This window comes from Canis lupus, chromosome 19, assembly GCF_048164855.1.
Source record: "Canis lupus baileyi chromosome 19, mCanLup2.hap1, whole genome shotgun sequence".
Taxonomy (NCBI): Eukaryota; Metazoa; Chordata; class Mammalia; order Carnivora; family Canidae; genus Canis; species Canis lupus.
This window is the reverse complement of record NC_132856.1, coordinates 20,880,576-20,904,465: the sequence shown is the minus strand read 5'-3', so window position 1 is coordinate 20,904,465 and position 23,890 is coordinate 20,880,576. Positions and strand designations below refer to the sequence as shown.

General features: G+C 39.5%; 1 protein-coding gene and 1 long non-coding RNA gene across 2 annotated transcripts in view; one reads left to right on the top strand and one right to left on the bottom strand.

The window, feature by feature from the left end:
* The window catches only part of SHQ1 (SHQ1, H/ACA ribonucleoprotein assembly factor), a 101,859-nt gene that overhangs the window by 69,922 nt on the left and 8,047 nt on the right, over positions 1-23,890 (bottom strand). The window contains exons 4-6 of the mRNA XM_072785377.1: positions 22,946-23,106; positions 14,166-14,278; positions 6,920-7,047 (exon numbers count right to left, since the gene is read on the bottom strand). Coding sequence (XP_072641478.1) covers positions 6,920-7,047; positions 14,166-14,278; positions 22,946-23,106 — 402 coding nt within the window. The remainder of the gene's footprint in view (positions 1-6,919; positions 7,048-14,165; positions 14,279-22,945; positions 23,107-23,890) is intronic.
* On the top strand, positions 1,834-23,882 carry LOC140609978 (uncharacterized). The gene is made up of 3 exons (XR_012011751.1): positions 1,834-2,012; positions 21,407-21,628; positions 22,624-23,882. It is a non-coding gene; the product is annotated as an uncharacterized lncRNA (long non-coding RNA).

Genomic DNA, 23,890 nt, shown 5'->3' with positions numbered 1-23,890 from the left:
TGAGTAAAACATGGCCTACTATTTGTCTTAGAGCGATTTCCAAAGAAACTCAACCATCTAGGTATTTTAAGTTACCTCTAAATAAAGTGTTATCTCTCTCTTACTTTGCAAAGTAATCCTTAATTTTCCTTCCATGCCGTATCAATCACCTTCAAATTCACTTAAGAAAGTTTTTAAGCCCAATAAAAGAGGAGCATCTGGATTTCAGTTTCAGTGCTTCCTATCAACCTCCTTTCAAAATAACTTTAAAAGGTTCTTTCTCGGGGCAGCCCCGGTGGCGCAGCGGTTTAGCACCGCCTGCAGCCCAGGGCGTGATCCTGGAGACCCTGGATCAAGTCCCATATCAGGCTCTCTGCGTGGTGCCTGCTTCTCTCTCTACCTGTGTCTCTGCCTTTCTCTCTCTCTGTGTCTCTATGAATAAATAAATAAAGTCTTTAAAAAAAAAAAACACTGAATATGTATTAAAAAAAAAAAAAAGGTTCTTTCTCCAGGGTTTAGAATTGCCCATTATATTTAGGTAAGGACAGGCTAAACTGCTAACCAAAAGATCCCAAAATACAGTGGCTTATATAAGAAGTTTTTCTCCCACGCTACTATTCTGAGTGAATGATCCAGGACTGGTGAAGCATCAGCATCTCCATTACATGACTTCCATCTATGCATTGAAGAAAGCTGCTGCGGGTTTTTACCATTTTCTAACCAATGGGAAAGCAGAATGGGACAGCAAGCATCTGCTTTCTAAATGCTCCAGTGCACATAGAACTGCCACTCATTTCCCATCATCCGGGGCTCAGTCACATAACTACACCCAGTGGCAAAGGAGGAGAGAAAAGGTAGTCACCCAGGGCAATCACTCCTATACCCAGCTCCAATTCAGGAACCCTCTTAGGGGAGGAGGACTAATAAAAGACACCTGGCTGTCTGTGAAGCTAACATTTAGATAAAAAATTATTAAATCACCTTTTTTTTTTTAATTTTAAGTAGGCTTCATGCCCAACATAGGGCTTGAACTCATCATCCTGGGATCAACAATCACACACTCTACTAACAGAGCCAGCTAGGCACCCCTACATTGCCTTTTCAGTATTCCCAGATCACCCTCTTGATACCTAGCTACCATCCCTTTCTATCTCTACTCAACAAAAACTGCCCTTCTGCTCCTCACAACTGAGTAAAAAAAGTTAAGAGAGACTATGATTACTGACACATGCTGGCCCCTTCTCACAGAGTTCCCCTAACCCACTTCAGTCTTCTCTTAGGAGACTTCACTTTACCACAGCTTCTTTTTGTTTAAAGGCTTCCTTCCAGCAGTTTTTACCATCTATCCTCTGGGGAAAAGAATCTTAAATACAGTCATTGGAAATTACTAGAAGCAATATTCCTTTACTCATTAAAATTTACTTAGTGCAAAAAAACAGGTCTTGAAATATATTCATTTAATAATTTTTTCAATGATGTTAGAAATTTTATGATTAAAAAGTACGAGCAGAACAAAGAAATATATTTGCACAAGCATTGCTCACATAAATGACAAATAACTATGAAAATGCATTTACTTCATTTGCTGGCCATAAAAAATGTGCGTGTGTGTGTGTGTGTATTTTTTTTTTTTTTTTTTAAAGAGGGAGAGAGGGGGGCCGGGTGGAGGGAGAGGGAGACTCTCAAGCAGGCTCACCTAGTGTGGAGTCAGATGCTGGGCTCAATCTCATGACCTGAGCTGAAATAAAGAACTGGACACTTAACCAACTGAGCCACCCAGGTGCCCCAGAAATGTGTATACTTTTTTTTTTTTAATGATTTTTTTAAAAATTTTTTTTTATTTATGATAGTCACAGAGAGAGAGAGAGAGAGAGAGAGAGAGAGGCAGAGACATAAGCAGGCTCCATGCACTGAGAGCCCGACGTGGGATTCGATCCCGGGTCTCCAAGATCGCGCCCTGGGCCAAAGGCAGGCGCCAAACCGCTGCACCACCCGGGGATCCCGAAATGTGTATACTTTTAAACTTAATGCAGGTAGGTTCAGGTAAAGCATTTTTTAAAGACTAACATTTGGAAACAAAATTAATAAGACAAAATTAAAGGGCTCATATGAAGATCCCTTAAACAAAAGCTCTCAGTTCAATTAAAGCAATCTGATATAAGGAAAATGTAAGAAGGAACATACTCACTCCATGAAGAAAGCATACCTAACAAAGTATTTTAGTCCTTTAGTATTTCATAAGGTTTAAGGCAGTATTTACCTAGGCATAGTTTTTGAGATGTTTATTACTTTAGCTAATAAGAAAATGCCAGGTGTTCATGATGATATTCTCACTTGAGAAAAGCCTTTAACCTAGTTGATTAATAAGGACTTCTGCTTCCAGATAATTCTAAATCATAAGGTAAGCATGCCCAGAACCATTTAGTAACACATTAACTCATCTAAATGTTTACTCCTTCATTCTTAAATAGTCATCCCTGCATATATGCTTCATAATTTGTAAAGGCTGACCTGGGAACTATAGGTTCTGATGCTCCATTACACACAAGTAAGGGCTTTGGCATAATACAGGTCATTGTCCTGACTGTAAATATAAGAAAAGCCTACTTAAATGTGCTCTTCTGAATTCTTGGATGCCAGGTACCCCCTAGCCTTTCCTTACAACAAACCACCTTTTTCCGAGTGTTTCCAGTCCCATTTTGCCCTAAATAGTTCATTAATAATATACAGATATATCTAAATTCTGAAATTCGAGCACAGAAACCAGAGATAATAATAATATCAACAAAATAGGAAATCACTAGAGAAACCAAAAGTCTGGGCTCCCCAAGGCCTTTTTTTATTGGAGTTGTAAATCCTATCAGCCAAAGAGGAACTTGGGAAGGTTTGCACACAATCAGGTCTAACCAGCAGCAGCAATGGGAAGAACTACAGAGGCAGTGCCAACAATACTTGGATGATTGCCACCATGAGTAACATTTGTCAAGCATTTGTATGACTTAGCTACACTACAAAGCAGCTCTGCTATATAGTTCACAACATTTCAGTTAATTATACTTCTATAAATAATCTACAGTCAAACAAAGGCAGCTGAAAGCTCAAATCATTTGGGGAAGAAACTGGTGCCCTATCAGGATGCAAAAGGCCCAGGGCCACCTCCCAACATTAAAGACCCCACTCAAAAAAAAAAAAAAAAAAGACCCCAATCAATATGTCTGACGACTGACTGTAAAGGGGCTTCCTTCAAAAGGGAAAGTGACCTTCTTACTTCACTTATAATATTTTCTAGTTCTGTTACTTTTTTTTTTTTTTAATTTTTATTTATTTATGATAGTCACAGAGAGAGAGAGAGAGAGGCAGAGACACAGGCAGAGGGAGAAGCAGGCTCCATGCACCGGGAGCCTGATGTGGGATTCGATCCTGGGTCTCCAGGATCGCGCCCTGGGCCAAAGGCAGGCGCCAAACCGCTGCGCCACCCAGGGATCCCTCTGTTACTTTTATATCATCCCTTCTCTCTTAATCCCCCTCCCAAATATCTGTCTTCCATGGGTCAACAGTGAAATAATCCCAGAACTGGCTCCTCTCAGAGGAATGCTAATCTGTTGATTGTATTGTATACTTTCTGGAAACAGATCAAGGGAACCCAAAGAAAATGTGCTGCATTCAAACCTCTAGCCTAAATGGGTAGCCCTGCAGTGCTACAACTTTCAAAGCTGACACTGACAGTTAGCTCTACAAACACTGAAGAACTCACTGGTGCCAAACAGGATGTCCCTGTTAGGAAGTTCATTGACTAAAAATGTTATGTGGTGTCACACCAAGAAACCACGTGCCAAGACTCTCGGGCTGAGATTAACCACTGAAAGACAACATGGGAAATGTGGTGAGTCCATCCTCATGAAACCAGAGCTCAGGGGGAGCACAGCATTTTAACACTTCCATTTAAAAGCCTTTAGGGAGGAAGACTGGGATCATTGCTGAAGATGTTAATAAAAGTCTCCATGTTGTAACTCAGGGCTACAACGAAAGTGACAGGAATCACCATCCAGGCAAAGGCAGGGAACAAAGTTCACCATCCAAGCCTTATCTGGAATTCAAAACAATCTAGCTTACTATTTTATGACCAGGAGGAATCAAAGGTAAGCCCTCACCTGCGCTGTTGTATCTGCCTGGCAACGGCTGATGAGGGAGCATAAAACAGAAAACACCCCACTGCAATGCCAAAAAAAAAGGAAGGAGACTCAGGAGGCAAAGAACAAAGAGGAAATGAAAGGGAAAATACAGCAGTAGCACACTCCCTGAGTAGGCTCAGGACTTCAAGGTTTATTTCTTGGCTGATTCCTTTCTCCCATATTGTAATCTGGTTTCAACACACTTCAACTTATTTTCCCAATTCCAGGTGTCTCAAATACTTGAACAAGGGAAAAGAAAAGAAAAGAAAAGAAAAAAAAGGCAGGCAGGAAGGAAGAACAATCTCATTAACAAAAGCTTTATAAATGTACAAAAATTTTAATTTCACAGAGAAGCCATTCAATTCCTGACTCTCCTGTCATTGATTTTACTCTACAATAATAATCTCTAACATTTACGACATGCTAGGGATTTTAAGTACGTCATTTCATTCAATCATCAAGACAATTCTAGGAGGTAGGCAGGTATAGAATTTTGGCAGCCACCCAGCAAAGATGCCAGATCACACCACTAGCCTGTGGTGCAGCAAGGCATTGATGCCTGAGCCCCAGCTTTAGTTCTATCCCATCCTTAACCCTATATTTGGCACACATGGAAAATGTACTTTCTGTACAACACAGCGCTCAACTTCTACCTTTAATCACATGTCCTTGGTATTTTTAAAGGTGATATTTAAAATGAATCTCCACACTAGGTTAGTGGATAGATACATGCCCCGGGTTGGATGAAGATGAAGGGACGGGAGGGCAGATGAATTGGCTTACTCTTCTTTTACAATTACACACAGAAAACCAACCTAACACAAAGGCTCACTCTCATAGAAAATAGGACCTAGAACAAGCCACAACTGAGCAAAGTAGAGCAAGTTAGAATTTGAACCATCTGGAATGCCTTTTCTTGATTTTTAGGGCAACTAGCTCACCCTTGTGGACAGAAAACTTAACTGCACACCACCTCATCAAAATACTGCGCTAAAATTGGGAAAACTGATTCAGACCACTAGATAACCTCAATGACTCCAGAGTGAGCAAGCTTTCCAAACAGATCTACATGACATAGATAATTAACTATACTGTTTTAGCAATCTTATACCCGAAAATTTGTCAATATAACGTGGGAAGTCTCTGAAAGATTCTTAAACTGAAATCAAACATAAAACCAAGGATTTGTTGAAAACAATGTAATGAGTCATTATTTATAAATGACTTTCTCTTCTGCAGTAGAGTCAATTATCAAAGATTAAAGTAGCAATTTTTCAATCTGGAAGAAATCATATAAGCTCTTAATAAAACTTAACTACGAAAATATCGACAGCAATATTTATTTATTCTCTAAATATTCACTGCATACTTAGTATATAGCAGGCACTACATCAGACAACAAAAACAGGGCAAACGACAGGCTACTGCATTACTACACAGAGAATCAAAAACCATTCTGCAACAGACCTATAGCTACTTCAGGCTGAGTGGCCAAAGAACACCACTACAGAAAACTGTAAATGACCTAAATGTCCACCAGTAGTCATGAGCCCAAATGTTCATTTGTATATACAACAGTACACGAGGTAGACACTAAACCCTAGGTAAAAACCCTAAGTGCGGATATGGAAGATGAACAACAAAGAATACAAACTGGAGAAAGCAAGGGAAGAACAGACTGCACAGGAGACTGTATAAACTTCTCACAGCAAATATCGAGATGTGGGTATATGCAGTAAAAACACCCCAACATTGTTAACAGTGAGTACTTTCAGAAAGGGGAGTTTGGAGTGAGGAGATTTTATATTCCAATTCATGTATATGTTTGTGTATTCCTTTCATTTAAACACTGAAATTTCATTTTTTTTATTTAAAGATTTTATTTATTCATGAGAAGCAGAGACATAGGCAGAGGGAGAGGCAGGCTCCCTGCAGGAAGCCTGATGCGAGACTAAATCCCAGGACCTGAGCCAAAGGCAGATGCTCAACTACTGAGCCACCCAGGCGCTCCTGAAATTCCATTTTTAATAAGAAATAAAAGCCAAATCAGTATGACTGAGCACGAGCCTTCTATTTTTGATCTATCCAAAACTGTTAAAATTCTAATGTACAGAATTAACATTCTGAAAAAACTGGGGAGGACATATCAAATTCATTCAACAGCCTAAAGGGAATGAAAACTAGATCTTTTCCACCATTAGTAATACTCAAATGCCCTTACCAGAGAGGAATGTTCAAATCTTTTTAAGGTTTCTTTATTTGAGAGTGAGAGAGTACGCATGTACACGCGCACGCACACACACACATGCAAGTTGGGGAAGGGGCAAAGGAAGAGAATCCCCAAGCAGACTCCCTGCTGAGCACAGAGCCAGCCATGGGGGCTCCATCCCACAACCCATGGGATCATGACCTGGGCCTAAACCAAGAGTCATATGCTCAACTGACTGAGCCACCCAGGTACCCCTAAATGTTCGGATCTTTCAAGCAGATTACTCAACTGCTACAAATGTCCTGTGTGCTCATGTCCCTAAATTTACTTAAAAAATAAAAATTTTAAAAAGGACCTCAATGATTCAAAACTAAAACATACTTCAAAAGACTGTTCCAAGACAATTCTAATCACTGAGTAGCATTTTCCAGTCCGGGGTAAAGATTCCATTTCCAAAATTAGCAAACCAAAATAGTATCTTCCCTCTGAGGCAATTAGAATTGTGTACTTAAGAACAAGGAAGACGGTAAACAAATGAGCCTAATTTTGAGTTTCTTACCTAATGCAGCATGATTTTCTTGCTCCTGACTCTTTCCCAAAGAGGCCATCATTTCTGTATATGTATCAGTCCACCAAGGATTATACTTCAAAACCTGTTCAACAGCCTCATCTTCAAAAAAGTCAGCTCTAGAAAGAAAACAGTGAATAAACTTGTTACATAGAACCGAGCTGGTGGGATCCCTGGGTGGTGCAGTGGTTTAGCGCCTGTCTTTGGCCCAGGGCACGATCCTGGAGACTCGGGATCGAATCCCACGTCGGCCTCCCGGTGCATGGAGCCTGCTTCTCCCTCTGCCTATGTCTCTGCCTCTCTCTCTCTCTCTGTGACAGTCATAAATAAATAAAAATTAAAAAAAAAAAAAAAAAAGAACCGAGCTGGTTTTCACCTTTTTAAATTTTATCTTAACTCATCACATTTGTACTAGAAATATAGGTTATTAATTCAAAGTACAGATCAATGAAACAAGCACCATATTTACTTTCTCTGTGGTTATTAGTCATCATAAAATGAAAACCATGCATCTGACTAAAGGGATATCTGATACTTCTGCTCTGTTCTGAAGCAAGGTGCCAGTCCTCCCCTGAAAGCCCATCCTCTGTACTGCAGTGGCATGGGATGAAGCAAATCTGAACATACAATGGACTGGAGAACCTATGCTAGATTTGTAAGTACCACTTATTTAGGTAAAGTTACAACGAAGAAAACAAAAAATTTTAACTCCACCAAGCAAAGAAAAATAACCATATCAATAGGAAATACAGGATACTGCTACCCACAAAAAGGCTACACATAAACACACATACACATTTTTTAACACGTGCTTTCATATTTTTCACCAAGATACAATTTCTCTGACATAGCTCTGCTAATCTTAGTAATTTTAGTCTTTGCTTAAAATTATTTTTTTAAGATTTTATTTATTTATTCATGAGAGACAGAGAGAGAGAGAGAGAGGCAGAGACACAGGCGAGGGAGAAGCAGGCTCCATCCAGGGAGCCCAATGTGGGACTCGATCCTGGATCTCCAGGATCACACCCTGGGCTGAAGGTGGCACTAAACTGCTGAGCCACTGGGACTGCCCTGCTTAAAATTATTGAAAAAGAAAAAAGCAAGAAAAAGAACAGAAAATTTTCCTGTACTTTACTTTCTCATTTAAAAAAAAAAAAATTAATTGAGAGAGAGAGAGAACAAGAGAGAGAGCACGAGCAGAGGGGAGGGGCAGAGGGAGAAACAGACTCCCAGCTTGAGCGAGGAGCCTAATGCAGGACTCGATCCCAAGACGCTGGGAGGGCAACCGAAGCCGAAGGCAGACACGTAACCAACTGAGCCACCCAGGGGCCTCTACTTTCTCAGTTTTATCTTGAAAAATAACTGTTATATTCAAAATATACTCCTGGAGGTCATTCATTCACAATTATACGACCCTGCATTCAAAGTTGAAAACTGGTATTCAATGGAAGAGAGTGACAAAAAGTATTAACTCTTGGAGAAAAAAATTATTTATAGTTCAGTTAATTAGAAACTCAAGAAATTGGATGATTTCATAAACTGATCTTCTGGCTGAAAGTTTTGTCAACTGAAATATTTTTTCTTTCAACTGAGATAGTGAAACCTTTCTAAAAAGAAGTATCACACGTAACCCACAGAATTCTTCATATGTGCCAAGCACTGCACTGAATGGTTTTCACCCATTATTTCCTTGAATCCTTACACCACCCCCAGGGGCACAAGAACTATTAACACTCCCATTTTATGTGAGTGGAAACTCAGCGTCAGAAAATGTGTATATCATGGCCAAAGTCAAAGAACCAGTAAGAAGTATAGCCAGGATCTGGACCCAATTAAGTCTTATTCCAGAATCCAAGCTATTAACCAGTATAAACATTTCATTTTTATGCTTAAGGAAGTAAAAGTACATAATGGACAAAACTGAATAGCAATGATCTTGAAATGGTAATTCTCAATATCAATTTTGTCATTCGCACGAGAGAGATTTCAAGAATATAATACCAAAAAATGGCTAAAATGCTAAATAAGTCAACAAAAAGTACTGACTCTCTGCCCTGTTCCAACTTCATTTTGGGCAGTGGGATTATGCCACTGACAAGACATAGGCAGTCATCATCCTTACGAAACTTACAGCATCATGGGAGAGTCCAAAAATCACAAGTGCTAGGTAATTGCTATGATTTAATAGTACAAGCAACTACAGCAAAGTGAAACTGGGACAACAGGAAGGTTGTCTCTGGAGAAAAAACTATCTAAGCCAATAGCTGAATTATAATTAACAGTTAACTAGACTAAGAAGGGTGGGAGAAAATACTCTGACCTGAAGGAATAGTTAGCAAAGGCTAGGAAACAAGAAAGCATATTTAAGGGGGAAAAAATTTGAGAACAGCTGAAAATTTTATGCTACAGTTAACAACAACATTGTTAACAACCACATCAAAAAATCCTAGAGGATTTTTATCCCCCCAAATAACTGAACTCTTAAAAGCTTTTGCATCGTCTGACATTGCTATGTCTTGGAGTATCACTCTCACTGCAGTCTGGAAAAAGGTCTAAAGGAACAAGCCCCTAGGCACAGAAATCATGCAGGCCTAGAAGAGGGTAGCAGCAATGGACAAGGAGCTAAGTGGATGGAGCCAACCTACAGCCAGAAGTTAGAATCCTTAGGATGCAGGAGTAAAGGGAGACAGAAATCAGGGTTCATGACCAGCATTCTGGCCTGGACAATTCAGTAAACAACAGTGCCCTCTGATGAGACAGGAACATAGGACAGGAACAGAGATGACTGGAGATATAATGACTTTCACTTGGAACAGGCTGAGTTTGAGAGGTCCTTGTAGGACATACAGAGACTAGAGCAATAGGCGGTTAGCCATACAAATCTGATGCCCAAGAGACACACATGCGAATCATGAGCATTTGGACAGTGACAGAGGCCAAGATAGAACACAGAATTGCCCAGCAAGAACTTGCAGAGTGAGTAAAAAAGGACTCCAGACACTGGAGCACTGACAACATTTAAGGCAAGAGTGGAAGAGCCCATCTGAAATGAAAAGAGGCTAGGTTTCTCTTAGAGAAAAGTGATGGGGAAGAAAACAACAAACACGACTTTGTAAAATATCTCTGTCTCCATGCCCTCCTTCCAAAAAATTCAAAATGTGTAAATGACTCCTTTGAGTGAAATCTCACAATATAGTCCCAATAGTTTAAAATGTGATGGTTTATTCTTTATACTGTTCCTGGTTTAAGAGTTTCGCGAACAAGATCTGAGGTTCATCGAACGTTCCACTTTACAAAATAAATTTATTTTCAAGCGTTTTAAGTGTCATTCGTTCAACGAGCATTTACTGAGTGCCCTGTACACAAGCAGCATCAGGGAGATGAAGAGAAGTAAGGCACTCCTGGCCCACAACTTAATGGGAATGGATACAAACACAGAACACTATACAATCAAGATGAGCTGTAACTTGGGAGCACCGAGGAGGGCTTCCTCTGCCTGTCTGGGAAAGAGGGTGCCAGGAGATGACAACAGGAGCTCAATCTTAAAAGAGAAGTCAGAGTTATTCAAGCAAGGTAGGGCAAGGGGGAAAACAGCTATCAAGGGAGTATCACGAATAAAAAGTGTGCAAGAAGCACTATAGTACATACAAGTGGAGAAATACTAAAATTCTTTACTGCTGCAGTGTAAAATGTGGACAGAGAGGCAAAAGAGAAGCTCCAGAGGCAGGTACAGTCCAGATCGCAGAGTACTTTCTATGCCATTCCAAGGAGGTAGAAGCTTATACCTCAGACAATGGAGACAAAGTAAGGTTTTAAGCAGATGTTCATTTTCAGTACTTAAGACATTATACTGGTGGTTTTATATGGCTGACAGAGTTGCAGAGGTCCAGGCTGGAGAAAAAAATACCAAATACAAAGTCAATAGATGGCTGCACTAAGGCAGACACATACAAGGACCAGACAGAGACTGAGTGAAGGAAATAAGAAAGAGATAAATGGTACCACTTTAGGATAGATTAGAAGTTTGGGGTAAGAAAGCAGTCAAAGATAAATCCTAGGCTTCTACCTTGGGTGACTGGCATGAAAAATGGTACACTTCGCAAAGAGAAAATTCAGGAAGACTCTCCAGGTAGAAACGATGAATTCAATTTTGGACATGTTACAATAGTAGAATCAGCAAAATCTCAGTCGCTCTCCAAACCCTTAACAGCTCTCCAAACTCTTAACAATGTGGCTTTTCTTCAGAGCACTTGTCACCATCAAAGTATTGTCCCCATGAGGGCAGTGACCTTGTTGTAGTCATGCTAATCCTCAGTGTATGGGACACTACCTGGCATGCAGCTCATCCAAACAAGTATCTGTTGAATAAGTAAGTGCATTCGTGAAAAAATGAACAGATGAAATTTTACTCTAATGCTTTCTCCTAAGCTTGCCATTTTGAATAGAGACGTGTCAGAAGCAGGTGACCCTCTTCCTAGCCTCATCATTACTACTTACAGTCTTGAGATTCCTCAATCAATTCAAAAGCCTAATCAGTATACCAAGGTCTTCAGTGAATCTATAGTACTGAAAAGTTACAATTTAAAATGGCACCCCAAATGTACTGATCATTTTTGTACCTTTTCTTATCTCACCGATACTTAGAATGCTGACTAAATTCTATTTTCTCCAAAAGAAGGAAATAGGCAAATTTTATGAACTGGTTAAGGCGAAAGATATGCCAACAATTAAAATACAATATGTCTGGGGAAGGAAAAAAAAACATTCTAGCAAAAGAAATATGAAAACTTGGCTATAATAGACAGAACAGGAATGTCTATTAAAGAATGTTTCAAGATGCCTTCGACAAACTGTAGTGTAAAAATAATATCCAAAAGGAGTTACAAATGGTGAAAAATAGATATCAAAAACAATATGTGTTTATGGATCATCTATTATATGTCCAGTATTATGCTGGGCTGCAAAACACACAGCAAGGGGGTAAACATCACACGATGGCACCTAGAATTTACAACCAAAGATTTTTAAAATAATGATCATCCTAAATCATTTATATGTGCCTTTGAAATGTATGAATTTTTCTATATGATGAATTTACCTTACTGTGTTCTGCCTTGGGATGGATTTAAAATTGGTTTTCCCTAAGCTCCCAAAAAACATGACACCATGAGGAGACACCATGACCCAGTAAAGACAAGTGAAACAACTTGAAAAGTATATTACACACTAACATAATATATGTTATGCATTACACATGTACATTGCATTTACATACATAAACGCGTAATATAAAATACTCAACGTATTGCCTAGAAGGTAGGTAAAAACTGAGGTAAACCTTTTCTTCCACTGTATTAACCAGTGAGAACAATTTAAAAAGCACTGGGCTAAAAAAAAATTAATTGAAAATTTAAAGGAATTTTACTTGCACTTCATTTATTATTAACATATTTGGGTGAGGCACACAGCTAATATAAATAATGAGTAAGAAGTAACACAAAAATTACAATTAGCCAAAGTCCTACCCTACCAGAAAAGTCACAAAGAACCTTTACCTCATGGCTCCCACTCTCCGACCTGCCCATGACTAAATTTAAACCACTCGTGTAAAAACTGTTCCTTGAGAAATGGAAAGAACAGTTCATGCATACTGTGAAAGAAAATGAGCTTCTGGATAAAGAAACACAGAAATGGAAAAAAATAAGGACTGCATATAATATCACACTGTTAAGTATAAATTCCAATTTCCTAATTCTCTCAGGCCATACAGTTATTCTTCCAGTTTTAGAAGAGAAGAGATAGGCAGTTCTTCTAATTAAGCTCCCTCCCACTTGAAATTTTAGTCTTGTGAAGCTCATTCTGTTTTCATGCCGGCCGGAGAAATTTGCTGACAATGAAATTTCCCACTTTAAATATTCAGCATGATTTTAAATAGGTTTTTTCAAATTACTCTTCAGTGGACCTTTAAAACTACAATTGGAGAGATAAAGGTAATTAGAAATGGCAAATGGTAAATGGTAAATGGAGCTGAATATCTCAGATGTCCTCCAAAATATAATATACCCTGTTCTTACCCAGCTCCCCCCAGGACATTGAATAGTTTGACCATTTATCACTACACATCACTCAGTGCATTTGCACATCACAAGATATATTTCTGCCATTCCAATTAGTCTCCCACTGTGTCAAAGGAGATAGAATGTTAATCACAAGTGCAACAGCAGTTAAACTGAAATAATGTACATAAAAAGGAAATACAAAATGACAAACGGAAAGACGCTTTTCAAGTTCTGACAGAGCCACTCAGTAGTGGTATGACCTTGGGCAAGTCCTTTAACCTTCTTTCCCTAACTGTTGTGAAAAGTGATTTAAATAATCACTTGAGAGTGCTTGATAAGCTAAAAGCACCATACAAATATAAGGGAAAATGATGATTATAGCAGCACATATAACAAGTTTAGAAATTGCTGGCCCAGAGCTTGGGAAGAATAATAATTGAGGCGACATCGACATATGACTCACATCCTAAGAGATACGAGCTAGCATCCACAGAGGCCAGGTGACAATCCCTTACTCGGAAAAAATGCTACTATTGTGGCCAATGAGAGACATCACAATGTCTCGAGTGATATTTACCTATTCATTAACTAGATAAGTTTGTTAGGCAAATACAAGCCTGATAGAGACACATTATGATGAAAGACACAATTAAAGCAGATGGGAAATACAGCAAAACTCAAAATTAGATTTTATTTATACCCTACCACAACGAATAAGTATTTGTAATTAGACTCAGATCCTCAAGTACAAGTGCTCGCAGATCAAGTGTTGGGAAAACTCTGCATCAGCCAAGAAGTGCAGTACATGTAGATTCAAACTCTTAAAGAAATTGAAACATCTTTTCATTTACATATACTGTTAATTACAACAAAAAGTCTACTGAAAAGAACTAAAATTAATCTCATGAATGTGGTGTTCTACTTTTAAGCCTGGCGAGACAAAATTTAAAGAAGTACATTAAGAGTTCTCCTCTGTTGGAGTGACCTATTGAGAAACATCTTACAAAAATCAAAGAGGCCTAAGTTTATAGGTTAATTCAAATGTCATTTAAGGTTCTGAACCATCACTAATTTCTAGAATCCCAAACCACATGCTTAGCATGGTTAAAAAGACACTCAAAAAACTTTCAAATCAATGTCAAGTCAATTATTTAATCCTTAAAAAACTCAATACTCACAGATAATGATCAGGATCAAATTTGGCCAGCTCAGCAGCCAAGCGCTTCTGCCTTCGTTCAGCTGCAGGAGTGAAATCTGGGTCCTTAATATCAATAACATCACTCAATTCATCCTAAGAACACCCAGAAAAGAAAGAATAATTGCTACTTCCCATTTCATCATTGAAAAATCTAACTTCCCACAAAAGCCCAAAACAAAGGAACCATATGACCAGTGGGCCATAATATTACCTGTGACATTTCAATTCAAATCTAGCAAATGTTTGTTAAACACCTATTGCTTGCCAGGCCCTGTTGGAAGCTTTCGCATAAATTATCTCATTTAATTCCTTACAGCAAAGTGATCAATATATATTAGAGCTATAAAAGTTCATCATAAAAAAAGGAAAAACCAACAGAATAAACTCGTGCAAGCAAGTGGGGACATTTATCTCTTTCCCATTTACTCATAGAAATTTTTAAGTTATTAACAGTATGTTTAAATAAATTTCTAGACTGTAAGATGGAAGTACTCCTGCCATGTTAGCAAACAGAAACTTAGATAACTTTTGTATCCCTATATATTTCTGCTTGACCAGAAATGCACTACATCCAGTTAGCCAATCTCCAGAGGCCAAGCCAACCATGGGCCCCATAAGTCTTTCCTTGTTCCCTCACCCAAAACAGGGTGGACTGCATAGCCAATCAGGTATTTCCTATCTTTCTCCTCCTTGTTCTTTATTCTTTATCCTATAAAAGCTTTCTACCTTTGGCCCCATTTTGCAAACCTCCAGCGGAGACTGTTTGCTTCCTGAAGTATTAAATAAAAGTCTGTTTGTATTACTGAAAATTGTCTTTTTTTTTTTTTTTTTTTTTAAGATTTTATTTATTCTTTAGACAGAGAGAGAGAGAACCAGCAGGCAGGGAGAGGTGGAGGGAGCAGACTCCCCACTGAGCTGGGAGCAGGGCTCGACCCCAGAACCTAGAGATCATGACCTGAGCTGAAGGCAGATGTTTAACCATCTGAGCCACCCACGCACGCTGATAATTTGTCTTCTTTAATCATTTTTTAACAAGCAAAATGGTTTGAATGTCAATGGTTTGAATATCTACACATATGCTTTCCTTTTGTTTCTGTCTGAAACAAAAGGAAAGTCAGCTGGTCTGACTGGTCTCCATAAGGATTACCAATTAAAACTTATACAATGTATATATATGTACAAAACTGTATACATTCTACTGTGTAAGCAGAATTTAAGAATTTTTAATGGCAATTTTAATGTATATGACTTTCCATCTGCAAATTTAAAAACCTAATCCTAAGTAATGTTCAACTTTACTGTAAAAATCTTCACCTGGATGTATACACACTGATACGCAGCATGTTTCCTAGGCCAAATCCTATAGGAAACAGGTAGAGTAGGAAAACTGTCTGGGATACCACAGAGTATTTTCTCTTTTAATTGGAATTATAAAGCCAAGAAACTTCACATGATGCATAATATTCCTAAAGCTACACCTTTTTCTTCTTTGTTTAACCTCCCCACTCCAATTGCTGACTGCAAGCGAGAAAAATGGGATTTGGAAGAACCTTCAGTATTAGCTGAAAAGAAATCAAGGGAAATAACTTGACAGAGTGGAGGCAAACTGAAAACAAGATTTGTAAATGGAACAACAGATAGGTTAGCACCTAATAATCGGGCTTAGAGTAGAGAACTATAAGATAAACTCAGTACAAAGAAATGACCTAAGCTGGAGAAGCCAAGGAGACACACTAGGATACACACTCCCACACACACAATCAAAACTTGTACATGTAAAAAAAACAAAAAAAACTCTCTCATCCCTACCGCAATCCACTTAGCTCAAATAGTATCAACATTTAATCTAAGCACATTCTGATACTACAAAAAGGTCCACAGAACTTTGTAGAAGTCACATCCAGAACATGTTAATACTTCTAACTACAAATATTCTAGGCAAAAACCAGATCACTGGTGGTCCCCAAACAAAATTTTGCATTTCAAAAGTTCCTTTACAATTCACTTTTGGGAAATTAAGAATGTATTTTCCTATAGAAATACTACTATAAATAGTAGTTACAGGCTCATGGTAACCCACAAATTTATTCAATTCACAATAAACTTTAAACAAGGTACTCCTGACACAGAGTTTAACAATCCTATGGCAATGTTTCCATGGGAAAATGCTTTCAGAGTTCCATTTTAATCCACCAGAAACATCTCTTCTCCAAGTTGGACAACCTGGATTCTTCCTCTCTTCCCTACTTGCTTGGCTGCATGAAATCTGTTCCCCCAGGCAAGAGTTGACAAAGGTGCTGAAGTAGGCCTTGGGGGTGGGGGAGGTGGAGAAGTCGAGTTGTACTGTGCACACAGGACTCACCTCAGCTAGATGACTCCTAGGAAAGTCCTTTCCTGCCCACAGACTCTAAGTCCTTCTCCCCAATACCTGAGTCACCCACTTCCTCTCCCCCTTGCTCCAAGGAGTTCTTTGCACATACATACATACATATGTGTACACATGCACACACACACTTCTGAAAGCAGCCTGATGCAACAGAAAAATTGTGACCTATGGTCAGACAAAAAAAAAAAAAAGAAAACCCAGCTCCAGCTGAACTCTGTGGCCTCCCTGAGCTTCAGCTTCCTTTCTGTGAATGAGCGTAGTCACACTTCCGTCATCCAGGTGAGTATTACTCTTCTCTTGCTGCTCTAATAAACAACTACAAACGTGGTGGCTTAAAACAACACAAACATATCCTCTTCCAGTTCTGGAGCTCCAAGGTCCAGAATCAGTGTCACTGAGCTAAAATGAAGGGAAGGGAGGGCTGGTTCTTTCTCAAGGTCAAGGGGAAGAATCAGCTGCTTTCCCTCTTCCATCTTGGAGGGGTGGCTTCCTCATTTGTTGGCTTGTGGTCCCCCGTGACAATACTCTTCCTCGCTCAGCTTCCAGCATCACATGGCCTTCACTTTTTTCACTCTGACTTTCTTATCTCCTTCTTATAAGGACCCTGTTATTAGACAGGACCCGTTATGCTGGCTAATATCCCCATCGCAAGATCCTTAAGTTAACCATGCATGCAAAGTCCCTTCTGCCACGTAATGTAATGTGTTCCATGCTCTGGGGACTGGCACACAGACATGTCGGAGAATGGGATGGAAAGGAGTATCATTCTGCCTACCACAGGCTGTTATGAGGATTAAATGAAATAATAGGAGTCAGGCATCAAGTACAGGGCTTGAAATATTCAATAAAATTAGTTTCCTTTCTCTACATCTCCCTGTTCCATTGCTCTTCCCTGTTACTCACTGGCCGCCACCCTACTGAGATTACCTATCCTCCCTCTCCTGCCATTTCCTTACTTGCCCACAGCAATAAAAAAAAGGGGGGGAGGGGAATTAAAATGTGCCACTTCATTATTTCACCTGGACCAGAGATAAGGTCACAAGTGGGATATAATCTGGGGGTTTCGGTAGGTAATTCTACATTTAAGGATAAATGGACTAAGGGACCTGCAGGCATTTCAACATACTAATTGCACTGAGAATAAGCCCCAACTTTCCCCACTCACAGCTCTGTACCATGCAGCCCCTATCCCTCACTTCACCCTCACCTCCTACCTTCCCCTTCTCGCTCGAATCCCCCAAGCCACACACCAGACTGCCTTCCATTTCTAGAACTCTGAGTCTTTGCACTTCCAGTATACTTCTCAGCATTCAGGACTCTGTGCAAATGTCACCTCCTACAAGAGGCCTTCTCCAAGCATCCTCACCAAAGGAGTACTCCCTGACCCCACCCCCAGCTCTTGCATCACCCCATCCATTCCTTCACTTGTCGCTATCTGAAATTCTCATGTTTGTTGTTTACATGGTTACTGTCTACCTCCCCACCAGAAGACTCTGCGAGGAAAAGTCTGGACAATCTCCTTCCTCACTGTATCCCCAGCAATGTTTCTGGCCTTCAGTACTAAATCATTCATTCAGTAAATACTGTGTGAGGGCCTGGCTGAGGTGCTAGAGATCCCCAAATAGACACAAAGACAAGATCCCTGCTCTCAGGAAACGGGAATTAGAAAGGAGGGATGCAGCTATCCTTCCTCTCTCCCTCTTCTTCCCCCTTGCTTCCAGACTCAGGGCCTCTACATGTAGCTATGCAGCCTATACCCCCAAGAACATTTTTTTTTTTTATTTTTTTTTTTTTATTTATGATAGTCACAGAGAGAGAGAGAGAGAGGCAGAGACACAGGCAGAGGGAGAAGCAGGCTCCATGCACCGGGAGCCTGATGTGGGATTCGATCCTGGGTCTCCAGGATCGTGCCCTGGGCCAAAGGCAGGCGCCAAACCGCTGCGCCACCCAGGGATCCCCCCAAGAACATTAATATCCACAGTACTACAAGCCCCACCAGGCTTGTCCTCTGCATAGTCATACACAGTGGCCCTGTTCCAACTGGACCCCCAAGAGGAACCAGAACAAACTACAAAGCAAAGTTAGCTCGGGGTAGAGAAACTGGTCTACAGCACCAACTAAAGGCAGAAAGATAAGAGGATGGGAAAGGTTCAGCTACAGCACAGGGGAAGGGATTCTCTCTCTTTTTTAGAACACTGCTATGGCCACTGTGAGTAGAGCCATTTAAAGAGGGGCATTGCCAAGAAAAGGTCGTGTAGGATTTAGATCCGGCTTATGTGAGGTTTTGGCAGAGCTCTGGCAGAGACTCTCCAGAGAGAAAATGAAGAACTGTGTGCACATCTGGCCAGTAGGTCTCCTGGAAACGACAGCCTCGGGTCCTTAGTGCAGCTGAGGGAAGGAAAGGGCCAGCAAGCCAGCGTCCTGTGGCTGCTGGCAGCAGTGGTCCTAGGAGCTGGCTGGGTTGGCGCCCAGAGACTCCAGGATTGTTGCTCCTGGCAGCCACCACCGCCTAAACCTTGTTGTGAAGGCCTGACTTTGAGCAGCCAGGGCAGTTTTCCAAAGGCGTCCTGGTGGCTGGCAGCAATTTCAGAAGGGAAAGGAAAAAGGGGACAGGGAGGGGGGGAGATATGTTAAAAAGAATTTGTTTCAGCAAAAAAAAAAAAAAAAAATGCCTTTATTTTCTTCTCATTATTAGTATGAAACACAGAAGTTTCCAAGCAAATGTAAATGGTTGGAGGGAAAAAAATAATGAAAGAATATGCTTTCTCATAAAGGGTTAAGTTATTCAATTAAGAGAAGATACCTGGGTCTTGGAATTATGGATGCTTCTCTTTGTTATATTTTCATAACAAATTTATATTGCTTTTATCATTAGAGAAAATAAAGCTATTTTTCACTTAAGGGGGAAAAAAGAGTACAAAAAAAATGAGTAAAATATGAGCCATCAACAAAACTTCATGGATATTTTCTCACCAAAGGCAGAACGAGAGAAACTCTAAACTTGTGAGAAAACAGTATTTGAGAAAATGGTGACATTTCTTAAATACATCATTTGAAAACAGAAGAGATGTTCTCAAATTTCTTAATGCAGCAATCCTTTCAGTTTCTTCTAGCTGCTTCACGAGCAAAAAGAGTTACACCACTAACCTTACATGATCACTGTTTATAACCACATGGTATAACTCACAAATCGAGCAATCATAAGTGCAAAACTCTGCGAGGAATACCAAGTATGTAAGTTTTTTGCCACTATCTCATAAAATACATCTACCTTAATACCCCAGAGAGGGTGGCCTCTGGTTCACATATGATTTTTGAAAGTTCTCGTATTTCCTAATGTCATGGGGGTGGGGAGAGAACGTGGGTGGCTCAGTCTGTTAAGCAGCCAACTCTTGATTTCACTTGGTGGTCTCAGGGTCACAGGATCCAGCCCCGACGAGGACTCTGTGCTCAACAGGAAGTCTGCTTGAGATTCTCTCTCTCCCTCTGTCTCTACCCCACCTCCACCCCCTGCCACACATGCGTGCTCTTTCTCCATTCCTCTCTAAAATAAAAATAAATTGTTCCTAAAACCATGAAGGACATCACAGTCTTCTAATTTCATTCATGTAAGAAAATATACTATTCTTTAAAGCCTACATGTGTCTGCTGGTTTGTCCACTGGTAAAAGGTACACACATTACAGCAACAATACAAGGATGGAATAGTAACGTGGAGCCTGGTACAGTGCCTAGCACAGGAACACACCAGCTGTTAGCGGTCAATGCACAGACACTAGAGGTCCACATCTCTTACTCAGATCCTCTGGAGAGGGGTGAACTTCAGGATTCAAACTCTTCAAAGAGTTTCAAAAAGTAACATGGTATACATATATCCCGTATTTTATTTAACCTCCTCTATATCTGGGGCATCACCTCATATTCAAATACATAACATTTTCTATGGAAAAATTTGTGAATATGCACACTAACTGGGATTTAAAAACTAGTAAAAGACATCGGCTCAGATCAGGTTTTGCCACCAGACTAAATACAAAAAAAAAAAAAAGAAAAAAAAGCTTAAAGAACTTTCTCTGATCTCAATACTACAGACATGGGTTATGAACCTATACTACTAGTAGTATAACTACTTACATCATCCCTCAGAATGTTCGTGCATGTGTATATCTTTTTTTTTCCTATGCTGAGAAAAATATGCATTCCAAGTATTTAGAATAGCAATGTTCAATTAAAATGTGAACAGTTTAGGGACACCTGGGTGGCTCAGCAGCTGAACACCTGCCTTCAATCCAGGGCATGATCCCACGGTCCTGGGATCAAGTCCCACATCGGGCTCCCTGCATGGAACCTGCTTCTCCTTCTACCTCTGTCTCTGCCTCTCTCTGTGCGTCTCTCATTAATAAATAAAATCTTTTTTAAAAAACTGAACAGTTTTATGATTTTAGATAATTAAACTAGGGACACCTGGGTGGCTCAGCTGGTTAAGGTCTGCCTTTGGTTCAGGTCAGGATTTCAGGGCTGGGATCGAGCCCTGCATCAGGCTCCCTGCTCAGTAGGGAGCCTGCTTCTCCCTCTCCTTCTCACTTGTGTTCTCTTTTGCTATCTCTGTCTCTCTCTCGAATAAATAAATAAAATCTTTAAAAAATAAAAAATTCAGTGGGGGGAACAGAATGATGTAATCAGGGGCTCCAATTATGCTATGTTTTATTTTTTAAGTTGGGTGATAGGCATCTAGGGATTTGGGGCCTTAGTTAAGATATTCAGAAAAACATAAAGAATATCCCACAATAATTTTTTTTTAAATAAACCTAAGTTACTAATTGAACATTTCAACAGATGCAAGAAGTTGTGACTTAAAGGACTTGGCCTAGGATTGATCACATTACAGTGTCTGGCAGCTTCGCATCAAATTGGCAGAAATACCTTGAAAGGACCTTTCCTCAACGGCAGTGGCAAGAAATCAAGTTCCCTGGCCTCAGAAATTATATTCCATCTGAATGTACAATCTGTACTTAGCCTGTGTGACTTGAATTAGCATTCATTTAGAGCTCCAAACAGGTAAGCCCAGAACTGACTGACCACAGAGTCGCTCTTGGCTAACCAACTTTAGGTCCACTCGCTGTAGTTTCTGCTGTAGACAAAACTGACTCTATTCTTACTACCTCAGAGATGACCAACCAATGCGATTAGGGAGAGAGAACCCAGAGAGACTGTAATTCAGCAAAAAAGCATTTTGAAGGTAATTAATCAGCATTATTTGCTCAAGTAAATTCCAATTTTTCTCCCTTTAAGGAGTCTCAAGAGCATTTAATATTTTTCAAGGGCAGAAGTCTTTCTAGCATCCTATTTTTTTTTCAAAGAGTTTTCACAATGTACCGTCTCCTTAAGTTTTCTAAATGGCCTTTCAAAGTCAGTGAGCAAATTTATCTCTATTTGACAAAGAGGAGACAAAACTTGTTTGTAGTCAAAGAAGTGGCCTATCATCCTAAATTTAAACAACGTAGAAGTGGGATTAAAACATAGGTAAACCACTCCTGAGTAGATTCAAATATGTCTTACTACAATAAACCACACTCTGAACAGATTCAACATCCTCTCCCCAGGCAGGGAAATTTAAAAAAAAAGAAAAGGCTGTTGTTGTGGTTTCTTTCACTTAAAAAAAGAAATGAAAAACCCAAGTTAATGGCTCACAAACACTTTCATTATATAACGTTCTAGGATGCATTTTCTGTAAAACAACATAGTGACAAAATAGTTCAAAATCTCTCCTCTCCATTTCATTCTCCCCACATAGCCTAAAATAAAGTAGCATTTCCTATGTGTTTTGCGGAAGAGAGTGATGTCATTCCTTTTTAGTCTGACAAATGATCGGGTTTTAACAAGAGATTACATTCAATCCCCACTACCAAGAGTAAATAGACAAAAGTGCCTACTGTACACCAAGAACTAAACAATTTGATCAAAAGACACAAACTCACTTCCACCGGGAACATTTGGTCTCATTTATATTTATAAAACAGAAGAGACATCATGTAATAATTTTCATTTTTCAGAAGTATAAAACAAAGATTGCCAAGAAGTATGAGAGAGGAGTTCCGTTTTGTATTTTGGAAACTTCATGTCTAGAATACTGAATGAAGTGGAGAAAAAAGAAAGTAACAGGACATCTGACATCTGTAAGCACAGTATAACTGGGCAGAACAGCCAAAGCAATGGAAAGGAACAAACATCTGGGTCATCGCTACATACAAGAAGCTGGGATTTTTGCTTTAAATACGTCATCTCCTACAATCTTCATAAAAACCTCCCAGTAGGAGCAGAAATAAACTTAAAATATCCAGATGATAAAACCAAGGTGTTTTATAAAGACCACACCTGCAACCGCTGAAACACTCCAGATCTTAAGTTTCCAAAGCCATAGTGGTACTGCGGATTCAGAGCACTTTCCGATGCCTCTTCATAGGGGGACTGTTCAATTTCCCAGTCAAACTCTTCATCCTCCTCTTCTACTCTTTCCTCAGAAACCTCAGATGCACCTGAATGTGTTAAATATTAATTGTTCAAGTATTAGATTTCCTGGGTACAACTTGGGGAAGAAAAAGTATAGGGGGAAAAAAAATGTCTTCCCATGTGCACCAAAAGGGACACAGAAGAATATGTGTAGCCACACTATTTTTAAGTCAAAAAGTTAAAAATAAAAAAAAAAGGACGACCCAAAAGGCCCATCAGTAGTAGGATGTATAAATGATAAATGCAATGAAAGCAAACAAACCTGAGCTATAGATGGATAAATCCCACAAAAATATTAAGTGAAAGAACCCAGACAAAAAAGCATACATACCGTCTGAATTATATACACAATTCAAATAGGCAAAATAGAGGCTAATGGTAACCTGGAGAGAAGGGAGGGAGAAGTGACCAGGAGGCGGCTCAGGGTAAGATTCCAGGGTATTGGAAATGTTTCATTTCCTGACTAGGTGGTGTTTCTTTTTTGCAATTCATTGGATTATAAACTTTTGATCTAAGCTCATGAGGCCATTATTTTGCAAAAGACAGAGATGCTGTTTTGAATGGTCCAAAAACGTGACTGACATGTGGGTTTGATAAAGTTCTTTTTGTCTTTAAATTATATGTTACCAAATGAACTATTTTTTGCATTTTCATGTGATATCCTTACCTTGTCACCTTAAGGATTTTTCTGATTTCCTATTTGCTTTATCCCTCTTCCCCTAGAAACATACAGCATTCCAAATATTGTATTAACCTGTATTTCTTTTTCTTCTTTTTAAACCTGTATTTCTTCTTAACTACAATAAACAT